The sequence below is a fragment of the Sturnira hondurensis genome, unplaced genomic scaffold (genome assembly GCF_014824575.4).
Source record: "Sturnira hondurensis isolate 20B ecotype Veracruz unplaced genomic scaffold, ASM1482457v3 Scaffold0006437, whole genome shotgun sequence".
Lineage (NCBI taxonomy): Eukaryota > Metazoa > Chordata > Mammalia > Chiroptera > Phyllostomidae > Sturnira > Sturnira hondurensis.
Window position 1 is genome coordinate 5,589,965 of NW_028079068.1, and position 26,524 is coordinate 5,616,488.

At 43.7% G+C, this 26,524-nt stretch overlaps 1 protein-coding gene across 2 annotated transcripts in view; it reads right to left on the reverse strand.

Moving 5' to 3' along the window:
• The window catches only part of BPGM (bisphosphoglycerate mutase), a 29,142-nt gene extending 12,051 nt beyond the window's left edge, over positions 1-17,091 (reverse strand). The window contains exons 1-2 of one of the 2 annotated variants that reach the window (XM_037049165.1): positions 16,971-17,091; positions 4,458-5,119 (exon numbers count right to left, since the gene is read on the reverse strand). In XM_037049165.1, coding sequence (XP_036905060.1) covers positions 4,458-5,058 — 601 coding nt within the window. In that variant the 5' untranslated portion in view covers positions 5,059-5,119; positions 16,971-17,091. Of the gene's footprint in view, positions 1-4,457; positions 5,120-16,503; positions 16,595-16,970 lie in introns of those variants that run through there. The other variant, XM_037049166.1, reaches the window with a different exon arrangement.
• Positions 17,092-26,524: the final 9,433 nt, after the last annotated feature.

Sequence of the window (26,524 nt, forward strand, 5' to 3'; positions counted from 1 at the left end):
TCATGCTCATGAAATAATTTCTTCCCCCTTAGGGCGTGGGAGTAAATCACCACAGGGGAATCACAGCAACATCAAAGAACTCCATGAGTCTTAATAGAACCACCAGGGCGCACTACAGGCCAAAAAGGAGCAAAGCTGTTCTACCCAGGAAGGGTGAGCCACGGTCCACCCTCACGAGATCTGCCTCCCTGTGGACACATCTCAACCCTCACGTGTCCCCAGCCCCAGGCTTGTGCCTAATGGCATATTCTGGCTTTTCTGAGGATTTTCCCCCGAGTGCCTGCCATTCTCCCTGGGCACCAAGGCCACGATCTCCACCCCGTCTCCTTCATATGCTCCTTCCTTCTTCCCTGCACACGGCTGCCAGCCCCACACCTTTTCCTGCTTTCACGAGCTTCCAACTCAAGCCTCTCATACCTTTTCCGGCACAAACACCAATAAAATATACATTGTAAGTATACATTGTATATTGTATATATAATTATAAATACGTACAATATTGTAAATTCAAATATATAAAGTATTGTAAATATATAATATGCAAATATATTTTATATTTGTTTTGATTTTATATCAAAATAAAACATTTGAGATATAGCCTGTTTATAGTAATAAAGATAGGAATTATAATTTAAGGTTGCTTCAAATTAATTCATTTCTGAAATGTAATTTAGTCCCATATCTCCCAACATAAAAAGAAGAAAAAGAAGAAAGGCCTTTAGAAGAAAGGTTGAACGAAGTCTGAGGACTAAAGCTGCTCATTTCTCACCGATTGCTATGAATCCAGTTCTGTCCCATTGGTCAAAGCTGTGTTTTAATTTTTTTCTTATTCTCTGCTCCGCATCCACGCATTTCTACTTTGTTATCACTATTATATATTTGCCCCAAACCACTGTTTTCTAGGCCAATGTCAAATCCTTTAATCTTTCGGTCCCACTGATTCAATTATTTTTGCAGCTTCCATGAGATAATTCACAAACCATTCAATTCACCCACTAAAAGTGTACAATTCAGCCCTAGCTGGTGTGGTTCTGTGGACTGAGCATCAGCCTGTGAACCACAAGGTTGCCAGTTCGATCCCCAGTCACAGCACATGTCTGGGTTGCAGGCCAGGTCCCCAGTGGGGAGCGCATGAGAGGCAATCCCATATTGATGTTTCTTTCTCGCTCTCCCTTTCTTCCTCCCTTCTCCTCTGTCTAAAAACAAATAAGCAAAATCTTTTCTTTTTTTTAGAATTCAGTAACTTTTAGTATGTTGAGCTGGGTAGCCATCATCACAACCAACTTTACAACATTCCCACTACCCCAACAAGACACGCTGTACCTCCCAGCAGTCGCTCTTTGCTCTGTGCCCCCTTCACCTCCTCCCCAGCCCTAGAATACAGTCTCCTTTCTGTTCTACAGCTTTGCCGATTCTGGATATTTCATAGGAACAGAACTCTACCATACATGATCCTTTTAACTTGCTTCTACCATTGTAACAATTTCAAGGTTCATCCCTATTGTAACATGTATCAGGACTTCATTCTTTTCTATTGCTGAAGAATATTCCGTTGTATGGACGTACCACCTTGGATTCTTCCAAACACCAGCTGATGGGCAGTTGGGTTGCTTCCACATTTTGACCGCCATGATTAATACTGCTCTGAAGATTTGAGTCAAAGTTTTTGTGCGGATGGCTGTTTTTAGTTCTCGAAGGTATTGTTCTCGGTGGAACCACTGCCTCTCAGAAAAGATTTGGTGAAGTCCTAAGCTCCAATACCTCAGACAGTGACCGTACTTGGAAAGAGGGTCATTGTAGAGATAACCAAGTTAAAATGAGGTCATTGGAGTGGGCACTTGTCCAATATTACCGATGTCCTTATGAAAAGGGGGAATTTGGACAAGAAACAGAGATTCCCACGGGGAGAATGCCAAGTGAAGGCAGAGGGCTGCAGTGATGAACTTATGAACTAAGGAACAAAGATTCCCAGCAGATACCAGAAGCTACAAGAGGAAAGAGCGTGACCTTGCCAACACTTTATTTAGGACCTGGAGCCCCCCAAACTGTGAGAGCCTTAATATGTTTTTTTAAGTCACCCAGTTTTTGGTATTTTGTTACAACAGGGAACTAAAGCAGCTATACAGCTACGGGTAGAATTGCTGGGTCACACGGTGACTCTATTTAACATTGAGGAGCTGCCAGATCGTTTTCCAAAGCAGCTATACCATCTGACTGCTTCTCAGCAAGTTATTAATGGCTTCAAAACCCATCTCAAATATAGAAAGTGAACTTTTCTATGTGTAAACTGTTCAATGACCTTGCCTTCCACAGGTAACTCTCCCTCCATCCCCACCATGGTAAGCCTTCCTGTTTTTAAATCTTCACCTGAGCATTTTTTTATTGTTGATTTTAGAGAGAGAGGAAGGGAGACAGAGACAGAGAAACACCGATGTGAAAGAGAAACACCCATCGGTTGCCTCTCGCACGCATCCCGACCAGGGATCGGAGCCCCCAACTGGGCACGTGCCCTGACCAGGAAGTGAACCGGCAACACTTCGGTGCATGGAGCAACACCCCAACCCACTGAGCCACCCGGCCAGGGCGGTGACAGTCTTCTTCACTATTTATTAAACCATTCTATTTCCTTCCAAAAAAAAGACAGTAACAAAGAGTCAAATCATCACCGCACTATTAGGAGGGGGCACAAAAATGAACTCTGGTTGGGGCTACAGAGCAACAGTAACGACCTGAGGATAGGAGAGTAAATGGCACTAAATGGCAGGAGACTGTTTTAAAGGGAAGATTTCCTAGTGAAGGCAGGGAAACAAAGAGGATCCTGAAGGAGATGATGACCTTTTCTCTAGGGAAGGGTGTCAAGCCCCAAAGAGAGCCAAGTTCCTTCCACCTCTGGGAAAGGGAATCGGCATGTGAGGAAAAGCACATCTTCTGGAAGAAACTGTGACATTCTGAATTTCGGTCTGTCGTCGTCCTAGGAGGGGCCTCAACTCTGCTTCAAACGACAAAGTGCTGTGGTCCAATAACGATTAAGTTACATAGCACTTAATCAGATATCTGACTATTCTGCACAAGGAAGAATAGGACCCTTTATACAGTTGAGTCAATAAGATATATAAACACATACACAAACAGATCGAGCGCCGTGTCTAGCCAATAAAGGTTTAACTAGCCAATAAAGGCTGCAGATCTCGGATTGCCACACAACTAATGGACACAGGTATACGGGTAATGATCAGGCTGTTGGCCATGTTATAAAAATCGGGGGTAAAAAACACATGCTAAGAAGTTTACAGTAAACTCTCATAAAGGTCACTTTATTTTGCTACCAAGAACCTACTTTCACTGATTCACATACAAGGTTAGCACTTTCACTTTTCACAGCCCCACGTAGAAAAGCAAAGCAGAACAGAGCAGGAAGGTTGGAGAAAAGTGTTCTAACATCAGTAAGGTAACGGCTGACAGGAAAGAGACGGTAGTAAATGACACAGCAAGTGACGACAGACGGGAAAACGCCAGACAGCAGATCACTCAAAAAGCATAACTGCCTGGGATTCTTTAATGAGGGGGGGAAAAGGAGATGAGAAATGCCTTGAAAATGTCGCAGTGTAATTACTGACGCCCCAAACTGGTGTGTTTTGAGTCCTCAGAAGGGTCCAGTTAGTCCATGGTACTTGAGAGACAGGTTTTATGCAGCGTGTTTTATGGTACATTTAGAACACAGTATCAAGTACTACTGCAGCTACTGATCATCTCCAATAAGCCATGGTTTTATTCCCCCCGCCCCACCACCTCAACTTTCATGCAATCAAAGACTAAGCCTGGGTCTGGAAAGAGAGGTCTAGAGCAAAAGAATTGTCCCAAAAACCTAGGCCTCAAAACACAGCAACAACTGTTGAAGGTTGGAAGGGCGTGAGCAAAACTGAAGTCTAGATAACTTTACTTATCTTGAAAGACTCCAGTGGGTTAGTTTACTTTCAGTAACTTTCCTACAGAAGTCTCTTCCATGCCTAGCCTCCTTTTATCTTACTACAACAAAGCTCCAGGTCCTTTGCGTTCAGACTTCTAAAAGAGGAGAGCCCCAAGCCACAGCATCCACAGCACCTGAAAACCTCTTAGAAATGCAAATTCGCAGCCTGGAACCCCAGGCCTGCCAGTTTAGAAACTCCTAGGTCAAGGCCAGCAATTTGTGGTAGAACAGCCCCTCCCCCTCCCGGTGACTCTGATGCTTACTAAAGTTTGGGAACCACTGCTCCAGAGACGAAGAATAGAAAAGGCAGACAACTGTTGACTTATAGAACAAAATGATTCTGAAAAAGACTGAAGTGACAAAAGAGAACGGGGAAGGAAAGTCTATTGTGGAGACTGAGCGTTATCAGCTTAGAGACCACGTCCTTTGTAGATCACGGCCCAACTATACCATTAGCAACCTCTAACAAGTAGCAGCAGAAAGATGGTACCTTCCAGATGTTTTAGGAGTGCCCTACTGCTATTTCCGTGAGCAGATATCAGAATGGTTTTGCCACTCAACACTTCAGGCGCAATCCTTTCGTTCCAAAAGGGAAGGAGTCTCTCCAGAACATCCTTCAAACTTTCAGACCGCGGCAGCTGGTCCAAGGGCACGTCGCACACTTTGTACCTCCGGTCGTTGTAGATTTCGTGGTAGTAAGGATGGGACTCCTCAATGGGTGGCGGAGTCACATTGTAGCTTCTTCTCCAGATCCTCACTTGCTCTTCGCCATGATTCAAAGCCATTTTCTCCCTATTGAGACCGATCAAGGCCCCATAGTGACGCTCATTCAGACGCCAGGAGCTTTCCACTGGAACCCACTCCTGTCCCAGCTCCTCCAGGATCAGCCAGGCTGTGTGGATGGACCGATTCAGGACGGACGTGAATACAAGATCAAACTCAAAGTTCAGCGCTTTGAGCTGTTTTCCACAGTTCCGAGCTTCTTCCATTCCTTCACTATTCAGTTTCTGATCCACCCAACTACAAAAGCGGTTCTCTTTGTTCCAAGCACCCTCTCCATGCCGTAACATAATCAGTTTGTACTTGGACATACTGATGGATGAGCTTCCCTTGTGCCTTCAAAGGGGCCAATGGTCAACGACAGAAAGATATCTAGAAAGAGAAAAAACAAACAGCATGCATTATATTCTTCATTCAGCGGACAACCTGGGAAAGGAAGCGCATGTCACAAACTGCCGGTTTCTAAAATAAACTGGGACAATTCCTTTGAACAGTTTTGAAATCGGACATCCGGCAACTCATACACTAATGGTACATACAGGCATATTCTACAGGTAATTAATTACAGGGAACCCAGTGACTTAAAGTTTCTGATGGTTAGATAGTATGTGAATTGTATGATGTACGGCGACCAGGACACTTCATCCTGACGGCATGCTGCATTTCTGCCAGACCAACGCAGTGTGTTCACAGGAGAGAGGATTTAACAGAATGAGTTGTAGAGGTCTATGAAGATGACTAGTAGCTGGCTCTACACTGAAGGCATCCTTTTTATTTTGTTTTTCTTCTGGTCTCACCTTATTATGGAAGTTATTAAACATGCAATTCAATAGTCCATACATTTATCAGGTATGCAAACCACTGGCTGGTGGCAACCAGCTCTTCACTGCCACAGGCTACGCTGCATACGAGAAAATCTAAGGTTCCACATTCAAACATCAAAAGTGATTTAACGCAACATGAACGCAGAACATGGTACTCACCGAACTAATCTCTCACCTGCCTCAAGACAGAGCTTTAGGAAGGAATAAATCCGGATGCAAACAAGCTATCAAAAGCCAGCAGCTGAGCAGTGCCGCCTGTAGAAACAGATTAACAAGAGCAGGTCTTTGGGAGCGAGAGGAAGCTCCGTGATAAGGAGGCCGAGTCTCCTCCTCCCAACCCGTCGGTTATCCTACGCACACCAGCAACCTCTCAGAGGGAGAAGAATCTAGCAACGAAGGGAACCACAACCAAAAAGTGTTTTGAACTCTGTAAGTTCAGGTGCTGACCCAAAGATCTGCTGGGCCCACTGTGTCCCCCAGAGAACCTACTGCCTGGTTGCACCGGCCTGCCTTCCTTCACCTTGCAGTGGACATACCTTCGCAACAAATGCTGGTCAGTTTACATGCCCAGTGCTCTCCACCTCCACCCCAGCGTTTCCCACACACAGGGAGTAAAGATTATATGAACATCAGGGCCTGGTCTTTTTGGCAACTTCCACTAACTGGAGATTTTCTGTCCCACTTAAACTGTGATTCAGCCACAGTTATATAACCGATAGTAACAGAGTTCATTGGAATCTAGATCCAGTTTCTTCCTTTCTGTCCTAATTCCTAGAGATTCTGAAGGGGGGAAAAGACTTCACAAGAAGGCTTCCGTGGGAGGCAACAGGTTGAGGTGAAGTGCGTGCAGCTGGAAGGCTCTAGCAGTTAGGTCTAGGATTTCCCCTTCCCGTCAAGCACCAGGTTTGAAGCTTCGGTGCATGTGCAGCAGGGAAAAAAATCATGAAGTCAGAGGAAGAGGCTGAGATCAGGGCTCAGATGAAGGCCCCTCACCGAGCATTTCCAGAGGGAGAGTGGGTGTCAGAAGATACCTCTGTGCTCAGGCCAGAGGGCCATTGGGTGTCAGAAGAACAGAGAATGAGTGAAGGCATCTGGGCAGTGATTGGCCAGGTGATTACTGGTGCCCAGAAGCAGAATTATCAGGAAGCTGATGCAGCTCAAGCTTCAGGTGCCCTCACTAGACCAAACTCTTTCTAAGGTACTCGGAGACCGAATAATGAATTCTTATGGGTGAGTGTGTGCCATTTACAAAAGAAAAGTATTTTTGTATCATTTCTTTAAAGGACTCCAATCCCCCAATATGTAGAAGCTTTAGGCCCATCAGAAACTGGATCAACCCCTCTAACATGCATCGTCTTATTTTTTGGTGGTAGTGGTGGAGGGGGACGGAGAAAAGAGAAGTTATCAACAACTCTGACTCAACAGCTACTTTGTCTTGGCAAGCAAGAAGCCTCCTTACATGAATGCACTATTTTTCCTTCAAATGAAGAGGCATATTATGGACAAATTTTGTGGGCAGAAGCACTTCTCCATCATCTTTTGGCTATGAACTCTACCTCAGGGACAAAAAAATACAGCAGTAACATCAGGGACACTCAGGCACCTACCACCAAGCTCTGCAGTATTTTAATCTGCTGCCTTTGCCTACTTTGTTTAAGGAACAAAACACTTTCTCTGTTTTTTTCCACTCAAAATATATATGAGGTCTGTCCGGAAGAAGTCCAGCCATGGTTAAATAACGAGAACAGTTTTGTGCAACATCGATGTAACCTGGCAGCCAAGGAGAGTAGACTGGAATGCACATGCGTGAACAAAGAGGACTTCACTGTATCAGTCAGTGGGGGCAATAGACGCCTTTCAGTGAGCATGTGGACTGTGTGGCCGTTGCATTAAAAATGCAGAGCATGCACCTGCATCAAGTTTTACGTTAAGCTTGAACGTTCCTCCACAGAAACTATATAGACGATTCAAAAGCCCGCAGCTATGGGCACCTGGTGATTGACAACTTCATCGCAACAACACACCTGCTCATGCATCAGGTTTCGTGCAGGGTTTTTTGGTGAAACATCAAATAACCCAAGTGATTCAACCCCTACAGCCCAGATCTGACGCCCTGGGACTTCTGGCTCTTCCCCAAACTCAAATCACCTTTGAAAGGGAAGAGATTTCAGGAAATCTTGATGAGACTCAGGAAAATACGGTGGGGCAGCTGATGGTGACTGGGAGAACTGTGTGAGGTCCCGAGGTGCCTACTTTGAAGGGGACTGAGGCATCATTCATTGTCCTGTGTACAATGTTTCACGTACCTTGTGTCTTCTTCAATAAATGTATGTAATTTTTTGCATCACAGGGGTGGATGCCTTCTGGGCAGACCTTGTATACTGGAGCAGGAGCAGAGAAATAGTACTCCAGCCACAAAGATAAAATAAATACATACCCTTGCCTCACTCTGACGTAGAGGGTTCACACCAGAGCAAGGTCCCCAGCTTAGTGCATCTCAGGTAAACATACAACCACTTCCCTCTACCCTCCGTGTTGCTATCCACGGACTTTTCCCATCTCAACTCACTGCTAAATATTTACAAAGGGACTGTTGAGCTTTAAAGTTGGTCATTTTTAAGATTTTAATCAGCATGGGAGCTGGTATACCAAGTGTTCATCCGCAGACACAGAACACTAGTCAGTTGGATTTAAAGTTTAAGGCACGGCCAGGAAATCCACAGGTGCCGCTGGCCATACAGATGCACGAAGAACAGGAAGAACAGGGAGGTGGGAACAGTGCTGAGCTGCAGGGAACATGCATGCCTCTCTGATGGACTCCACTCTTGTGCAAACCGACAAAGCTTTTGTATTACCTGGTCTCACTGAACTAACTTTTCTGAAGAACTAAAAGACGGGACTGCTGAAACAAAAAAACTGGAGAGAATGCAAGACTCAGAGTCAGACCACAGAGAATCTATAGGTTCCAGTTGGTTTTAGCATAAATAAATGATTTAGCAAAATAAAAATGACTATTTTAGCTCCCACTAAAGAAGTGAGGTTCCTAGATCTTCCAATGGCCAAAATACTGGAAATGAGTATTAGTGTGTGATATCTGATCTAAAGCTGGCGACCCATTCTCAGATGTGAGCTAAACAAACCACGTCTGCAGGCCAGACTGGGTCCGCTGGTGTGTGACCTGTGCCTTAAAGGGAAATGTCCTCCTGGCCACAGATGAATGGGGAGGCCCCGGGGGATGGTCAGACCCCACGCCTCTGGGCTCTAATCCAAGCTTTCCTGTGTCATTGTCCAGCACACTCTTTCAAAGGACAGACCCTCTAATCCCCATTTCTGCTGGGCTTCCTTGTTCCTGACCCTGCAGAGCCCCAGCTCCGTAATCACACTCCCACTCAACTTTGGACTCCTCCTGGAATGCTTCCTCCAGGGCTGAGCTGGAACCAAGCTGAAAATGAACTGAATGCAAACTCCCTCCCAGTTGTCCGCTTCTCTCTTTAGTGGGGGGTGTCCGTGCCCCATATCCTGGGGCAGGAGCAAGGGCAAGTAGGGTCCTGCTCCCTCTCGGTGGTATTTCCCAACCAGACACCTCCACCCTACCATCTTTCTTCCCTTTGTGGGGGGAGGGGGGCTTTGCTTCTGATCGTATTGTTATATTCAACTGTAGCTGTCTTGCCCTCATGTATTCACTGCAAACTTCCTGAAAACTGAGCATACCATTTATAACCCTCAATTACTTCCTGTTGATCTGAGGATAAAGCTCAAAATCATTAATGTGCCATGCAAGGCTTCGGTTTCATTTCCTTGAGAATGCCCTGTTCTTTCTTGCCTCAGGACCTCTGCACCCACCGTGTCCCACCCAGAACCTTCCTCCAACCCATTGCTGCCGCCCCTCCACTTTCGCCTCAGTCCCTCGCTGCTTTAGGTAACGTCATCGTCCTTCAGATCAGCTGTGTCCCCTCAAAATACTGGGTCCGGGAGAAGTAAGGCCTGCTTGAGTGTGGTTGGCAGGGTGCATGAACGTGTTGCATGAGACAGACAGCAACTTAAACACGTGGTATGCTTGCCTGTGATACTGTTATGTTACAGAATCACATGCTTATGGTTTTGTAATGAAAGATTTTAGAATCAAAAAAGGGGCATTATATGTGCCAGACCCTGTATAATACAAGTCACATATGTTCTAAAGCCATAGTAAAGGTAAAAAGCAATAGGTAAAATTAATTTGAACAATATATTTTATTTACCCCTATGGGTCCAAAAATTATCATCCCAAGATGTGATCTGTATAAAACTCTTAACAAGGTATTTCACATTCTTCTTTTCATAGTAAGTCTGGTGTATATTTCTTTTCACTGACACCTGATGTGTATTTTATACTAAAGCACATTTAGTATAAAAGGACTGGTCGCATTTCAAGGCCTCAGCAGCCACATGTGACTGGTGGCTACTGGACTGAATGGGGCACTTTAGATCTCGGCCTACACGTCAGGCTGCAGGCCGCATCCCCAGCACCTGGCGGGCCACTGGACACAGGGGGACTCGGTAGGTATGTCGACTGAATCAAAGTCAGTTCCACAAAGATGACTCCACTGTGCTAATGAGGCTGAGGCTTGACAGTTTCAGCGGGCACCGCCAAAGCAAAAACAGTCTGCTGGCAGGCTTGAGATGTTAGAAAGCTTTAACTCTAGAATCCCAGTGTACTTAATGGCCCAGCCAGAGCCAAGAATAACCATGCATTATATTTTTGTACCCTTTCCAGTTTAGTATGCATACGAATGGCCATCACTTCCACAGAAAATGAAAGACTCCAATTAACTTGTTAGGTTTTCTCCCCGGCAACCTGAGCGTTTCCCGCCTCGCCCCTGAAGAAGACTTGAGAGTCCTGGTTTGAGGACACTGGGCTCACTTGGCTTCATTTCGCAGGATCGTCTCCAGTCACAACTTGCCTTTCCAAACCCAGGCAGCACTTTGGAAAAGGAATACAAGCGAGGTGGCTAGAAAGGAGGGCCTCGGCTTACCGCTGTTTTTGAGAAAACCTCAAGGCACAAAGTCAAGTTGGGCAACAGTCACCCCAGCTTAAAGACACCACACAAAGAATCTACACTCCCCACCCTCAAATGAAAAACTGTTCTTTTTAAACATCAACTTGCATTTTTGCTGAAGCCTGCCACCCTGGAGTTGGTTCTTTAGGCTCCTCATTTACCCCCGGGCAAGGGTACCAACACTTGGATTAAGCACTAATTGTAGTTGATGATTTACTGATACTTCATACCCAAGAAGGGCCACACAGGTCACCGAATTCATACCCCGGGCTTCCTTCCTTTTTAAAGTATGCTATAGCTAAAAAAAAAAAAATGTGCTTTTATACAACTGTGTCTCATCTTCTTGCCCTTTCCTTTTGTGGTGTTTTCCTTTCTTCTCACAATTACATGTTTAGTTCCCTGACACCTAACTTGTGCCTCGCCCACTTTACTGGAACGGTCTCTCAAAAAACTACAGATTATTTCTTACTAAGTACAGACAACCTTCTCTGAAGACTTACACCCGGAAGCTGACTACTTCCATCAAGGAAAAAAATTATTTAAGATTTCAGGGCTGCCCTGGCTGGTGTGGCTCAGTGGATTAAGTGCCGACCTGTGAAATGAAAGGTCACCAGTTCGATTCCCAGTCAGGGCATATGCTTGGGTTGCAAGCTAGGTCCCGTTTTGGGGGGCGTGTGAGAAGTAACTGATTGATATACATCTTCCACCTTGATGTTTATCTCCCCTCTCTTTCTCCCTCCCTTCTACTCAATCTAAAAACAAATAAATTAAATCTTTAAAAGAAAAAAGATTTCAGGTCTATACTTCCCCTAGCTCTTCGATAGTCATGTCTTGGTCTTAAGTCTCTGTAGTTTCTGTATTTTCCTACCCACCAGCAAGAGCACTCTGATGATGAAGACATCACATGACGTCACGCACTTGGGACTATTTGAACCTTCAACCACCATCCTGGGGAGGGGGTACTGTGATTAGTCCCGTTGTACAGATGCAGAAACTTAGTAGGAGAGGCTAACTTGCCTAGGATGACAGATTGTAACTGCCAGAGCAGGAGTTCGGCCACAGGCAGGCTGGACCCCAATGCCTACACTCAGGCCTTAGAGCGCTCTGCTATATCGCCACACTGTCACCCGAGGCTCTGTGCTTTGTCCTTAGAAACCCAACTTTCCTTACTACTCAATCACATTAAAAATGGGTGATTTATAAACTGACAGTCCCTAATACGCACCAGTCTCCCCAATCTGGTTAATTAATTCATTCTTCAGACATGTGTTGCAGACCCATTGGAATATGGAACATTGCTAGGCATACGAGGAACACGGAAACCAACATGGATTATGTCTGCAAGGAACTGCTGAGGAAAGGTGTTGTGGGGGCGTGGGTATGTATTACTAAAAGCAGCCCATGTGGTGACATAACACTCCATTCACAAGGGAGGTAAAAAGAGAAAGAGATTCTTTCTGAGTAAAGCTTCATGGGCATGGCACTATTTAAGCTGGACTGGAAAGATGTTTAAGATTTCGATTTACAGAAAAAGGAAAAGGAAGTCTGGCCTAAGGGAACGGTGAGTAGAGGCAAAGGAACCAGTGCTTATGAAACCTGGTGGCCCATGCAAACTGACTGGGGCATACGTAGGCCAACCATGTGTCCTGGTTTGCCACAGTCTTGCTTTAGGGCTGTTTCCCCAGCATAATTACCATAGGGCCCCTTTCACACTTGAATGTCCCATTTGGAAAATTATATGATCACCCTAAGTATAAGGTACAACAGGAAGTAGGAGGAGGCTAGCCTAGAAAGATAAGACTGAATAGTGACTTCAGAAGGGCCTTGTGCCAAAGAACGTAGGTTCTCTGTATACACTGGGACATCATTAAAGGTTTAATAATATGTATTTTAGGGGAATCTGACAGCATTTACAAATACAGTTTGAGATGGGAAAAACCAAGGATATGAATACTTGCGAGGCTTTTGCAATAATCCCGGTAACATAGAATGAAGACCTGCACCAGGACAATGGCTGTTGAAATCTGACAGAGATGAATGTGAAGACACGACAGCTTAGCTCAGATGTTGACAGCTCTTTCATAAAAGGGCAAACAGTAAATTCTTCAGGCTTCTTGTGCTATGTGGTGCTATATTCTGCGGCTGTAGCTGAACGCAGCCACAGATAATACACAGCTGAATAGATGAGGCTGTGTTCCAATAAAACTATGTACAAACACTGAAATTAGAATTTCATGTAATTGTCATGCCCGTGGAATATTGTTCTTCTTTGATTTATGTCAACCATTAAAAAGTCTAAGAACCACTCATTGTTTGTGGGTTGTACGAAAGCAGGTAGTGGGCCAGAGGCCTCAATTTGGCAATACCCAGCCTAGCAGGAAACCATTCTCGGATCTACTCATCACATCATTGTATTGAAGCTGTAAGCAACCTGCCACAGAAAATTCCAACACTATTAAGCCGCATGACTTTACTATTGGCCAGGAGGGCAAGTACCTTGAGTAATGGCACCCCATTCATAATTGTTTTTATTCCTCACAGAATACAATACTGAGAACATTTAAATGAGTCCGAGTAGTTCACCTTTGTTTAATTATTTAATAATGGGCTAAAGGAAAACTAGAAGGAAAAATTATTCATCTTGTTAACCAACTTCAGAAATATAATCTGTCATTTTGACATGCTCTACTTCTCTTAGACATCTCCATACATGGTCACGGTGCCTCGCACTTCAAATGAATGAATATTTGCTCAGGAACAGGTGCTGTGCAATTCATTGCCTTGGCAAGACAGAAATAAACAGGTGATTCCAAGGAAACATACTTTGCAAGGGACTTGTATTTTCAAATACCCTTTGCGCTGTCTGTGTGTGCATGTGTGTATTCTAAATTGGCTATACGGCAAGAGATATTCTTTCCACAAATGCCACCATAAAATTGAAGTTATGTTTCAAGACCTGCATCCTTTTGGCAAGGCGGACGGAGAGGGTGGGCAGATAAATGAGTAGTGCACATGCAAGGCACTGCATTTACTAAGGCCACTTCTACTTTATCTCCAGAATCTCTAGGTAGTTTCCACAAACGGAGCATAACAACCTAGCTGCTGCCTCCTACTCCTGCTCCTTACGGAACCATATAATTTTGCATACCTCCCCCATCCCTACCATATCTGAGGCTTGTCCCGTCTTCCAGTTTAATGCTCCTAGGACACGCTTCCTCCCTTCCCCGGGGATTTAAAAAGTAAGGTCTAATATTCTATTATGACAACTCATGAACAAGTAAGAAAAATGACAGGATCAAGACCAGCCTGAAACTTTGGTTTTCAATTTCCTGTACCCCAAAAGTGAGTATGAAATGTGATCAATGACATAATATTGAAGAGACAGAAAACACGGGATACAGAGCCAGAGTTGCTCTGATTTGGATCATCCCAAGCTTACCCTGCAATACTAACTATTCAAATGCTACCACCCACCCCTCAGCTGTTTTTCCTGGTCCAAACATCACTGCATAGCTCAAACCCCGCTGCAGTAGGACCCTAATTCTACAGAAGCTAGGTCGGCTATATATTTGAGGATATAGGAAAAAAAAGAGAAGAGAGAGAGAGGTTAACCATGTTTCCGATAAAGTAAAAAGGAACAGTTCTTATGGGAAATGAAATCTGGAGCTGAGTTCCTTAGAATCTTAAAGTATGATTGCCCCCAAACAAGCTCAATATTAAAAGTTGAAACAAGAGTGTACACCTAAAAGTACCAGATGGTTCACCGTCTATTACTCTTCCTAGCTTTATAGTAACTTTTCCATTCAGATTTCCATTATAAACACACCTCTTTACCAGGAGCAAATGCTACCACCTACAGGGGTTTTCTAGGCACTATTACCGTGTCATTCTCCAGTTTCACATCTACTGCTGATCACTTGCTACAAGGAGAACAAACCACAGCAGGCAGACCCCCCACTCCCAGGAAAGAAATACACACACTCATATGTCATGCAATGTCTGTTTCCTGGGCACGTTGCCTGTTCCAGCTGACACGGCATCACCGATGTGGACAACACCCACTCATGACACCTCCTTCCAACTACTGGTTACTTATTTCCCCAGAGTAGTAGCTTTTGTCAACACAAACTCCACTAAATCCCAAAAGTTTTAAGTCAAGAAGCTGGGTATCAGTCTCAGCTTTGCTACTTACTGACAATGTGACCTTGACCAAGTTACTTAAACTCTCTGGACTTCAGGATCCTTATCCGAAAAGGTGAGGATAATAAAATTACTGTTCTCTAGGGGCTATGAGGAAGACTAAATGAGATTGTGGTGAAGCACTATACCAAAAAGTGAGAGGTATTCTGGGTTGATTGGAGCAGACTTCAGCTAACACACGAAGAACACTACCACAGACCTCAGGTGGTCTTACCTTGCTGATGGCATGAGAAGCAAAAGCTGAGAATAAAGTAAAATGAGGTGAGTAAAAAGAAAAAGTTAAATAAGGTAGTGGAAGGAAGAATGAAGTCAAGTGAGGGGTGTGTGTATGTGTGTGTGTGTGGGTGGGGGTGGGGGTAAAGCTGATGGTAAGATACAGACCTTGAAGCATACTAAATGCTAAGCAATATTCTACTATCCAAATGTTTTAATGAGGTGGCTAACATTTCATTTACATTTTATAAGTATGTTTTTTCCATATCTGTGGCCAAGTTTCAGTGAACCATTTTTATTAAGTAATTCTTCTAGTCCTACTTCCCCATATAAACATCCCCTCACACCAGATTTCATTCCAAGGATTTCAAGGGACCCATCAGTTCAAACATTTGCATGGCTGGATTTAGATGCATCAGTCATTACTCAAAATGAAAGGTGCCACTCAGTTTCAACCAACGGTAGGAAGCAAAAGAGGAAGAGAGAGCACAAGATGTATCCAAACACAAACAGTGGTTGCCTCTGGGTGATGGAATTAAAAAAATGACATTTTCTACTACATTATACCTCTGTACAACAGTCAGTCTGTACAATGGGCAAATTTTCTCCCATGGTCCATTTGGCTTAAATATGGACACAAAACAACAAGTATTATCTTCGCAGCTGGGAAGTTTTATTTGCTAACAGATTAGTACGGAGTATGTGGCAGTGAGATTCTGTTTATGTAAATATTTGTGGTAGAAAATGTCTAATCATCTTCATTTAAAAACAGATCTTTAACACAGACATGGACCTCACAAATAATCTAAGGCAACTCCCACTTTTTAAAGATGCAAAAAATTAAGAGTCAGAGAGTTGAAATGATTTGTTTAAGATCTCACAAATAGCAACGGCTTCAAGACTAAAACCTAGGTGTCTTGACTTGCAACTCAGAGCTCCTTCCACTGCACCCTTTGTTTGAATTATGTGTCTCTAAAGTCCACCCCACCCTGAGAAGCATCTCTGGTGTGTGGGGGTGCTCCAAGAAAACAGAGGTGGATAAAACCTAGACCCTGGCCTCAGGGGAGCCAGTGTTAAAATAAAGGGCGCATTGACACCTTTCTGCTTTCCTTCTGAAAAACCTTATTAGCCACTGGTGAAAGCCAGTATTTGATTTTTTTCCTCCAACATCTGCATTCAGTCAGGTAACATGCGGGTACCACTCTCAAGCTATAAACTGTCCAAAATTTGGAAGGGAGGTGGTTGGGGAACTGGAGTTATCCTAAGTTAGCTAACGACCAATTATCCTTCAAAACTTAACTGTGAACTTTGCTTCCCTTATGCATTTCTGTTGCCTTTCTCTGGTAACGCAGCGCCCCCCTATAGCTTTGAAAGGAGGAGAAATACACTTACTTTTTTTAAAATATATTTTTAGTGGTTCTAAGAACCTGTGATTTGGCTTCAGATTTGAGCGCTGCATGAAACCGTTGCAGATACTCACGTCCTTCTCCTTCCTCGGCATTCAGGTGTTTTCCGTCTACTTAGACTTTTCAGGCTAGGTCTGCCATCGCCGTAAATAGAGTGGTATGGCCCTGAAAAGACACTGAGCTTCCTTCCAGGAGCCCTACCATTCAAGGGGCTCTGCCAGACGTCCAGGGTGAGTTCATCCCTCCCTTCAGTTCCTATTTATTCTTGCCATCAAGACATCACTGCCAAGGCGCGTCCTGACATCCGTCAGCTGACAGATGTGTGACTCCCAGACAGCCTCATTCTGAGAAAGGGACAGCAGAGAGGGACCTGGGGGAGACGTTAAGGGGTTGGCTTGAGGGGCGGACTAGCGAGCGCCAGATTCAAAGACTGAACCGGGGGAGTGAAGGAACCGGCCTTCCCGCACTTCAAAATAAACCATCACATTATTTAAAAGTGGAAACGCTCCCAATAGCAATATTCTAAAATCAAATCACTCACCTGCAAAGAGGCCGCCAGCAGCACCCGCTCCTCAGAGCCGCTGAGCAGGCAGCGCCGCCTAGGACTCATCCTTACCGCCGGCATCAACGCTCTTTTCTAGCCCAGGCGCCAGAGGGGCCGGTCCTAGCGCTCTGCCCATTGGAGGATTGAGATGTCACTCTTTTACGGCCCCGCCTTACTCCCGGGACCCGGTTGATGTCTTTTCCGTTTCCCAAATCCCTGGGGGAGAAAGTGAGGCTCTGATTGGCTCATTGCGGAGACGAGCACACCTCCGGACCAGTAAAGAGATGGCTTCGACAGCGGTGGGCGGGCTTGGGCCTGGGGAACTAGAAAAATAACGCCAGCAAGTCGACCCCGCCATGGAAAAACCTCTGGCCTGGGGAATCTCTTAACTGGCTGAAGTGCTGGAAAGCGTTTCGCGCCGTAAGGGAAGGGCCTGCCGAGGTAGAGAAGTGTCGGCGGAATCTTGGAAGTGATGAGGTGATTGATGCCTTTTTTATTTTGCTCGTGGGAGACGATCCGGGGAAGGAGGTGGGTAGTGTCGAGGAGGAAAGCTGCTTTCCTTGTGGTTTTAAGTCTCAAATAGTGACCGAAACAAAAGCCTTTACTGTGCCGGCTTTCTGGGCAGTAGCTCATCTGCGCCGTCTCTTAGTATTACAGGGATTCCGCTTAGGCAGGTCCCTGCCACTGATTTGGCTGGGAGAGAAAAGTGGCAAATGGAATGCATTGAAGCTTTATACAACAGAAGGAGGATGGAGTGGACGGAGGAGAATGATAAATGCGGAGGCCACAATTACTGAACTGGAGAAAACTATAAAAATACCCGAAGCCTGTCACGAGGCCCTGTAAGCGTCTAAGCAGGCCAGAACTACTGCACAAGGCTTTGAAGCATAATGTCAGAACTTTTCTTTTGCGTAGGTGAGATAGATAAGGAATGGTTCGTTGGCCTGACCACATGGGGAATTCCCCTTCGAGATTTCTAGAAGCTGTCCTACATAGTGTTGAGTGTCCTCTTCGGAGGATTTCCTGTTTCATTCTCAACGGGTCCAGGAGCTCCTGCTGAGCTCAACTGCCCAGCAGGCCTTCAGCATGATTAACAGATATTCGAAAAGATCCTCTTTGCACATTTTTAACTCGGTGACAAACGGTGTGTTGAATTTCATTAAGACCTAAGCGTTCGTGGTTAGGTCTAGACCTCACTTCCCCTTGGTAGAGCGTAGCAATTCCTCGTGGGATCTCAAAGGCCAGAGCTTTCCTCCCGGGAGAGCACAGCTCCAATCAATGCCTGACAGGTCACAGGGGTAGAATAAGTCCCAGCTAGTGATCGCTGGAATTGAACTTGAAGCTGGGGGAGGCGCCTTCCAGTCTTGACTCCCAGGACTCCAACTTACCCACTTGCTCTTCTTTTTCTCCGTGATGGATGGGCATTAGTGAGGGGAAAGTTTTTCTACTGTAGAGTTACATGAAGCTCCCTAACTCAGAGTGCCCACCATCCATTCTCTGGAGGATAAAGACAGCTTCTCACAAGTGTCTTAATTTGACAAGTAGGGATACTTCCCTCTGCACCTAAGGGCACTGGCTCCTTGAGTTTAGTTTTACCGTTGCTGTGGCTACCCGTGGAATGCTTGCTTGTCTCATAGAACATTAACAATGTCAAGCATCACCTGCCTTGTAGAACCTCATTGTACTGGTGAGGACAGGTGAAGACTGTGAAGTTTTAAGAGATTTATTCAGAATTCTTTAGCTGGTTGGGGCTAGAACTGGGACAAAGACCCAGCGTTGCTAATTCCTAATCCTGGGAAAATGCTTCCTCTCCTGCTGCTTCCCCTCCCTCCGCCGCCCCAAATCAATACACTTTTTAAAATCAAGATTGCAAATTTTAAAACTAACTTGCATCGGGAGGAATTTGATTCTGCTATAGCAAGCAGTATAGATACTATGAGAATAAGTCAGTGTCTCGGGTCCTATTTTACTTCAATTCTTGATGAAGTTCCACTTTCATCCAAACAGGAAATGAAAAGGCAGTAATTTATTATAGCCATGTTTTACTTTCTATGATGTGTATATCGAAAAACCAATATTAACATATACTGCACTTTAGGGATTAGGTAGCAGATTGTCTTATTCTTGTTTGCTGAATGAAATACTGTTTTATGATAACATACATACTTGGCCATAATAATTTCATAGCTATTTACACAGAGTCCCCTTGTAGGTGGCGTTGAGCTGGTCCACCAAGCATCAGAGCATCATCCACTCGCCTAAGATGTTCTGCCTTTTTGTTCCCAGGCAGAACCATTGGCTTTCCTCCCTCCCTTGGGCAAACTGCAGAATTAGGTGGTCATGTATCTCATGTACAGAACTGAGTTCATATCTTAACAGTTGCCAAGGTGCATCATGACCTGCTCGTTTGCTGCTAGTGTCTAGTCTTCCACCACACCCTGCCTTCTTCAGGGTCAGATTAAAATCTGCCACTCATAATCTAGTGTAGCAGGCCTGTATTTGGCTTCCATTGCCCTACTACATACAGGGCCTCTTTACTGAAACCAAAAATGAATCGCTCCAGTGGCTCAGCCATGGAGGCCCACAGGAGGGATTTGAAAGCCACCTGTCCTTTCATTTCGCATGTTAAAACATAAAATCCTCGTCGCAGAGTAGTGTGAAGGACAAAGGAGGCAATTTTGAAATAATTTTGCAATCTCTGAAGGTACATTGCTTGACCTCAGCCTGTCTTTATATCTGTGGAATATGGATGATACCTAAGTAGCCAATGTGAAAATTAAGTGAAATAATGTAGTGTATTCCTGACTCTTGGAAAGCATTCAGTAAGTGGTATTGATTCTTAACAATTACAGTAATGTTCAACGTAGAGTTTTTTAACTACACTTAGAAGTCCTCTTACTTTAAGAACTCAATAAACTCTGGGCCCTGTGCTTTCCGCCCCTTCCCAGGATCACTGAGGAGGTTACAGGGCAGGAATTTCCCGTTACCTCCTTGCTGTCCAGAGAGGCGACTGTCAGGAAGTGAATGGCCAACAGGGTACAGACCAGTGGCGGGTTCAGGAGCCTTCATTATGGGAAGTCCGAATTATGTGAAATTTCCCTGCTCTAAATCTCAACATTGAGCATCCTGGGGCAGGAAAAGAATCAGGTTGATTTTTTTTTCCCCACTCTTAATTCTCAGGGGGAGACAAATAATTTTGGTATGTGGGACAAGGTTGAAAAAGGAGGAAACTTGCAGAAAATCAAATGGGGCACTGTCCCCTTTTACAAAGTCTGCTTAGGTCAAAAACCATATTTCTTTAAATACTCGTTTTTTTCTGTGGTGGTTAACAGAGTAGTCACAATTTCTGTCCTGTGGCATTGTTTCTCAAATACTATATTATACTTACTGATTATAACTTTTTATTAACAAATATTATAGTTATCATACAAGGTTTAGGAAAGAATTTAAAACACCCATAATCTTACCACTCAAAATTTATTAACAACTTTTATTTTCTTTTGTTTTTTTCCCTGTAAATCAGTTAATGTAAAAAGATTGGAATAACGAGAACGGTTTGCGTGACATCTCTGTAACCTGGCAGCCAAGGAGAGTGGACTGGAATGCGTATGCATGAACAACGATGACTCCACTGTACTAGTCAGTGGGGACAGCAGACACCTTTGAGTGAGCATGCGTCGTACTACGTGGCCGTCAAATTCAAAATGACTGAGCGAGTAGAGCAACGTATCTGCATCAAATTTTGCGTTAAGCTTGAACGCTCCACCGAGGAAACTATTCAGATGATTCAGAAGGCTTTTGGGAACAATGCAATGAGTGCGGAGCAAATAAAAGTGTGGCACAAATGCTTCAAAGATGGTCAAGAATCTGCTGAAAGTGATCCACGTTCTCGAAGGCCTGCAGCAAGCAGAACACCTAAGCACGCTGAACATGTACGGGCCGCCATCAACAAAGATCGGCGGCCAAGGTGACTCAGCCTCCCTACAGCCCAGATTTGGCACTCTGGGACGTCTGGCTTTTCCTAAAACTAAAATCACCTTTGAAAGGGAGGAGATTTCAGACTATTGATGAAATTTTGGAAAATACGATGGGGCCACTGATGGCGATTCCAACTAAGGATTTTACCGTGTTTTGAACAGGGGAAGAGATGCTGGGAGAACTGTGTGAGGTCCCAAGGTGCCTACTTTGAGGGCGACTGAGGTGTCATTGTCCTGTGTACAGTGTTTCCTGTACCTTGTATCTTCTTCAGTAAATGTCTCTATTTTTCATGTTACATAACTGGATGCTTTCCGTACAGACCTAGTATACTGTTTTGCAGAAGTAAATTAAGTAAATTGTTTACTTAAGTTATCATGAACATCTCCCCATGTCATTTAATATTCTTCTTCAATGTATAATTCTATCATGTGAGTGTGCCTTTGGGTATTACTGTATTTTTAGAACTATAAGACACACTTCTTTTCCCCCCAAATTTGAGAGGAATAATGGTTGTTAATACTGCTGTTGAGTTCTGTTTACATTTACAGTGGTGAAATATTTATGTCATTAAATATTTTACCACATTTTTTGCTTCAATTTTTTTTTCCTGTTTTCCTCCTCCAAAACCTAGGTGCATCGTACAGTCTGGAAAATACAGTATATCTCACAGTTCAACAGATCTTAAGGATTGAGTTTTTCATTTTCTTGAAAAGATTCAGGTATTTAAATGGGCTGCATGTTTCCCTGAATGACAGGGTGTTCTGGGAATGTCTGCTGCACCAAAGGCACTCCCTGGGGGGTAGGGCGGCCTCCTTTGCTGAGGGTGATGAAGTAGCGAGGAATTCTCTGCTCTGCGCCCTGGTTATTGGCAGAGTTAAGAAAGGTAAAGCCACTTAAAGCCTGAAAACACCTGGAGGGTTGCCCTTTAATCCCTGCTTCTCTCAGGGATTTATTTCTGTTCTTTAACCTGAAGAAAAAGTGGTTAGGTGAGAGAAAATTGGGGGGTGGGGCTTGGAAATCAGGGCTCTGTTAGTAAAACCTTGAAAAACTCCTGGCATAGCTATCTCCATTTTACAGACAAGAAAAGTGAGGCTCAGAGAGAGAATTGGGTTAAGCCTGCGCGGCTAGTCAGAGTGGGACCCGTAGGCTTGGGCGTGAAATTTGAGCTCTGTCCACCTTATTTCCCCCTGTTCCTTGGAACTGATGGGTGTAATACCATTCTTCTTTGTTCCCCCTGTGGGAGATTTGTTGGTTTTCTGAAAGATACTTGTTACCTATTCCAATAAATAAATAAATAAATAAATAAAATATGACTAACCAAGAATTTCTTCTATCTTGAGTTGTCTGAGTTGGCTCATTAAATAAATAAATAAATAAATAAATAAATAAATGAAATATGACTAACCAAGAATTTCTTCTTCCTTGAGTTGTCTGAGTTGGCTCATTCTTTGCCAAAAGAACATATCCTCCTTTTTTGTTGAATCAGGTGACTTAGCTTTTGTCCCACGTAGTATTTGCTTGTTTTCTTACAGAAGTGACCTCATTGTGTACCTTGGCAGGTCAGAGTCATAGAAGGAAGTTCTTACAAACCCGGCAGCAATTTAACACAATACACAGTCCCCTCGGCTTTGGGGACTCATGAAGTGTGGATATATGCATACTTATTTTTCTAGTTAGTCGCATAAACTGGTTCTGAAGGAAATTCTGAATGAGGCTTTCCAGGGTTGCTGAGAGACGCGAAGCATCTTTGAGGTGGGTGTGTAGCCCCCCCATAGGATGCTCCGAAGGCAGTAGCACTTTTTGGAAATGGAATTTCTAGAATGTTTTGTGTTAAAGTTTCTGTCTAATCCCATCCATTTCAGTCAGTGGCACATGTTTTAGTATCCTTTCCATCCATCCACCTCATTCCACCCCGTGTACAATTGCAGACACACACACACACACACACACACACAAACGTGCTACCAACACCTTAGCCCCAGCTGCCATCCCCTCTTGCCTGGGTTTTCTCAGTAGACCCCTAACAAATTCTCAGCCCTCTTTGCTCTCTTCCAGGCATCCAGGGTGATTGATTTTAGTAGAACGCATTAGCAATCATGTCTCGCAGCTAACGCCCCACTCTTCCCTCATTTAAAACACTGCAGTCATTTCACATTGCCCTAACGCTGGGCTTTTTCTTCCTCACTTTGGGCATTAGGCCTGTGTATGTGCATGTTCTCTTCTAAGTTAAACAGAACAAAAATCCAAGTTTCCTAACTCTCAGGCTGAATCTCTACGGCATGTGTACTACTGGGGACTAATAACTATTCAACAGGAAAATGTGATTCAGTGGTTCAAAAGAAACACAATAATGGGCAAAAGTGTGGGCTTTGGAGCCAGTCTGTGTCAGTTCCAAGTCTGGCTCTGTTCTGTACTAACCATGTGATCTTGGGCAACTTGCTTAACATTCTTGCCTCATTTCTTCTCTTGTATAATGAGCCTAGTAATGGTATCTACCTCTTAAAGCTATGCTAGTTAAATAAGTTCACACATGGAAGGAGCTCAATCAATTTTAACTTTAAAAAGTTTCAGTGATAGAGTAAGGACCCAATATAAGTTTTAAGGTACAGAACAAAATCAACCTTGTTGATTTTCTCGTGTACTCCTGGAGAAAAATAGACACAGCAAGTAGCTGGGAGGCCCTCCTGGGGCAGGGAAAGGCTGGTCCTAGCAGATAAGGTTTCAGAGGCTGTGCTATGTAGGGAAAGACAGGCGATGACTTAGTCAACACAAGTGCCAGGCCACAAGTGCAAGTGAGCTGAGATAACGTGAAGCCTAAGGGGTGTAAAACACACGCAGAGAAAAATATTAAGGAAATCTAATATAGTATAAAATCAGAACAGCAAACAAAAGACAATCTACTTACAAATGAAATCATCTTAAGCTTCTAAACTAAGCCCGGTTATGTAAAATATCTTTTCCTTGTGTGATAAGCATTTTCCTGATGTCCCAGAATTTGGCTTTGAGAGCTACCATTTCTATAGCTATTTGTGTATATACATATGTGTATGTATGTGTGTGTGTGTATATATATATACACACACACACACACACACAAAGAGAAGCTACTTGACCCATAGATCTGTGACTGCACCATCAGACAGACTTTTTTATGCTTCCCATCAGAATCCTCACAGAATCTTCATTAAATAAGTTAAGGAAATAGCTTGACTGTCCTCATTTATTAGTGAGTTTTCAAGTAAAGGATAATGACAGAAACCATCAGCCATTGCCCACAACTGAATGTCGGTTTTTCAATGCCAGGAAGAGGGGATACTCACTAGTCTCTGACATCACTGTCTGTGAGGTGTCGGGTAAGAAAAAGAGGTAAAGCACCTGTTGGCAACCACAGGTTGTAAAAATTTTTAAGAAGGGTTATATATGTGGTGCTCTGTGATGTGTAAGATGAGTAATAAATAGCAAAGGCTCTGATCCTGGGAGATTCTTGGTGAGACGACGCGCTGAGACCCCGGTTGCTGTGATCCCTGCTCGCCCAGTCACAGCTGAAGCACAAAACTGCAGGGCCCAGTGACCTACATTTCTTCACCTCTGGAACACAAGCAAGTAAATGAAAGCCAGGCATCTACAGCTTGCCGAAACTTTCCTTCTGTTAGGAATTATTTTTAAGACCATCAGGAAAGAACCTGTGTTCTTGGCTCCAAAACTAAATATATTTGGCAAAATATTAGACCAACTTCAAAAAATATTATGGAAAAGTACATTTTTGAGCTCCCCCAAAAGGCAAATTTGTTGTATATTATATGTAGTCCTCTTTTCCTAAACTCGTATTTCCTTGTGCTTGGTTCCATCTCTGCCTTCTCTAAAAAGGAAAGGGGTGTGGGGTTCAGAGCCACAAAGGAAAAGAAAAAAAGGAAAAAACAAGTAAAACCTTGAGAAACGCATGGGATCTAGTCTCAATCAGCAGATCAAACCAACAAGGAACAAATTATTCATCGAATGTTTCCTAATGTTCGAGAACTTGTTAGGAATTTTGAGCGAAGTGAATTAACAATGCTTTTAGTGCCTGTCATGAACCGTGCTGGGAGCACGAGATAAAGACAAACAAAACATTGTCCCCAGGAGCATGGCCCAGGAGGAGAGAGACCGGCGCATGAACGCTCAGTTACAGTCCAACAAACAGGCAAGTGCAGTTACCGAAGCCCCACGGAGTGTTTTGGTTGGAAGGGGGTGCTCCAACGTCTGTGGAGGGAGGGGTTAGAGGTGAGAAGTTGGAAGGGATATGGCAAGTTTAGATACACCATCAAGAGGTGCAGTCTGAGCAATAGTATCAGAAATGAATAGAATTTCAGTAAGAATTGAAAACTGGATTGTGGTGCTGGTGGCACGATTATATTAAACTCACTAACACTCACTAATTGCATGCTAAAAATGGGTAAAGTAAATGGCCTACAAATTATACCTAGAAAAAAAACCTGATTTTTTACAAAGAGAACATTGGCTTTTGAAACATATGTCAACAGATTCCTGGTTACTAGTTGCAGGATCTCAGTCAAGTTAGTTAAGCTCTGATCTTCGGGGTCTTCGTGGAAAATAGGGGTGATGATATCCAGCTCAGGGCTGTGGGGAAGATTAAATGGGACAGTGTGTTGAAAGTACCTGATACAGTATCATACTCAGTTTGTGATAGTTCCCTTCCTCTTCCCTGGGTGTTTAATGAGTGTTTAACTGTTCTGCTGTCCACCAGACACTTCTGCTCACCGTGTCTTCTGACTTCCTCTCACTAGCGCTTGACTGATTAGTCTCCCATTTCTCTTCTTACATCCTTACCCTTGTCAAGCATCTTACCTATATTTCCAGTGGGATTTCTCTCTGCCTTGGCCTATTGTTATTTCCACCTGCATTGTGTTTCTTATCCTCCTTCACTTATGTAACCCTTAATCATGTTTTTTCATTTATTTTTAGGATTTAAAATTGTATAATATTTCATACACCATGAGAAGAATGAAGAATTATATATAAACACTGCATCCACCCCCAGCTTTTTTACATCTTAACATTCTGTCATACACACTTGAGAACTTTTCATGTAGGGAAGTCTTTGGGTTAGTCGACTTTTGCTCTTGTTTTTTTTTTTTTTTCCAGATGAGTTGTGGTGGGGTAGGGACTAAAATCAAAATATATTCACTTCTAGGGTGGAGTACATATTGGATTATGTCAATCCAGTTTTAAATTCTAGCTTTACTTTGTTCAGCAAAACCTTCATTTTTGTTCAGTGTGATCTCCTGTATGTTTTCATCACTTCCATTTATAACACATTCCATAAAGGAATATATACTTTTTCCACAAGTTCATTGTGGGTAGAAGGTGGGGCATAAGTAGGACTAATTGCACAGTCCCATGGCATGAGATTTAGGTTTCTTATCTTACCGACACTATGTCTATGTCACCTCCCCTTTCATTGCTGACTTCAGCTTTGAAACAGAAAGCTATTCTGCTCAATCCATCTAAAACCGCCCGAGGAGCCTGCTCAATTTATGTCAGCTAGTCACTTTTCCTGGAATAAATAAAAGTCA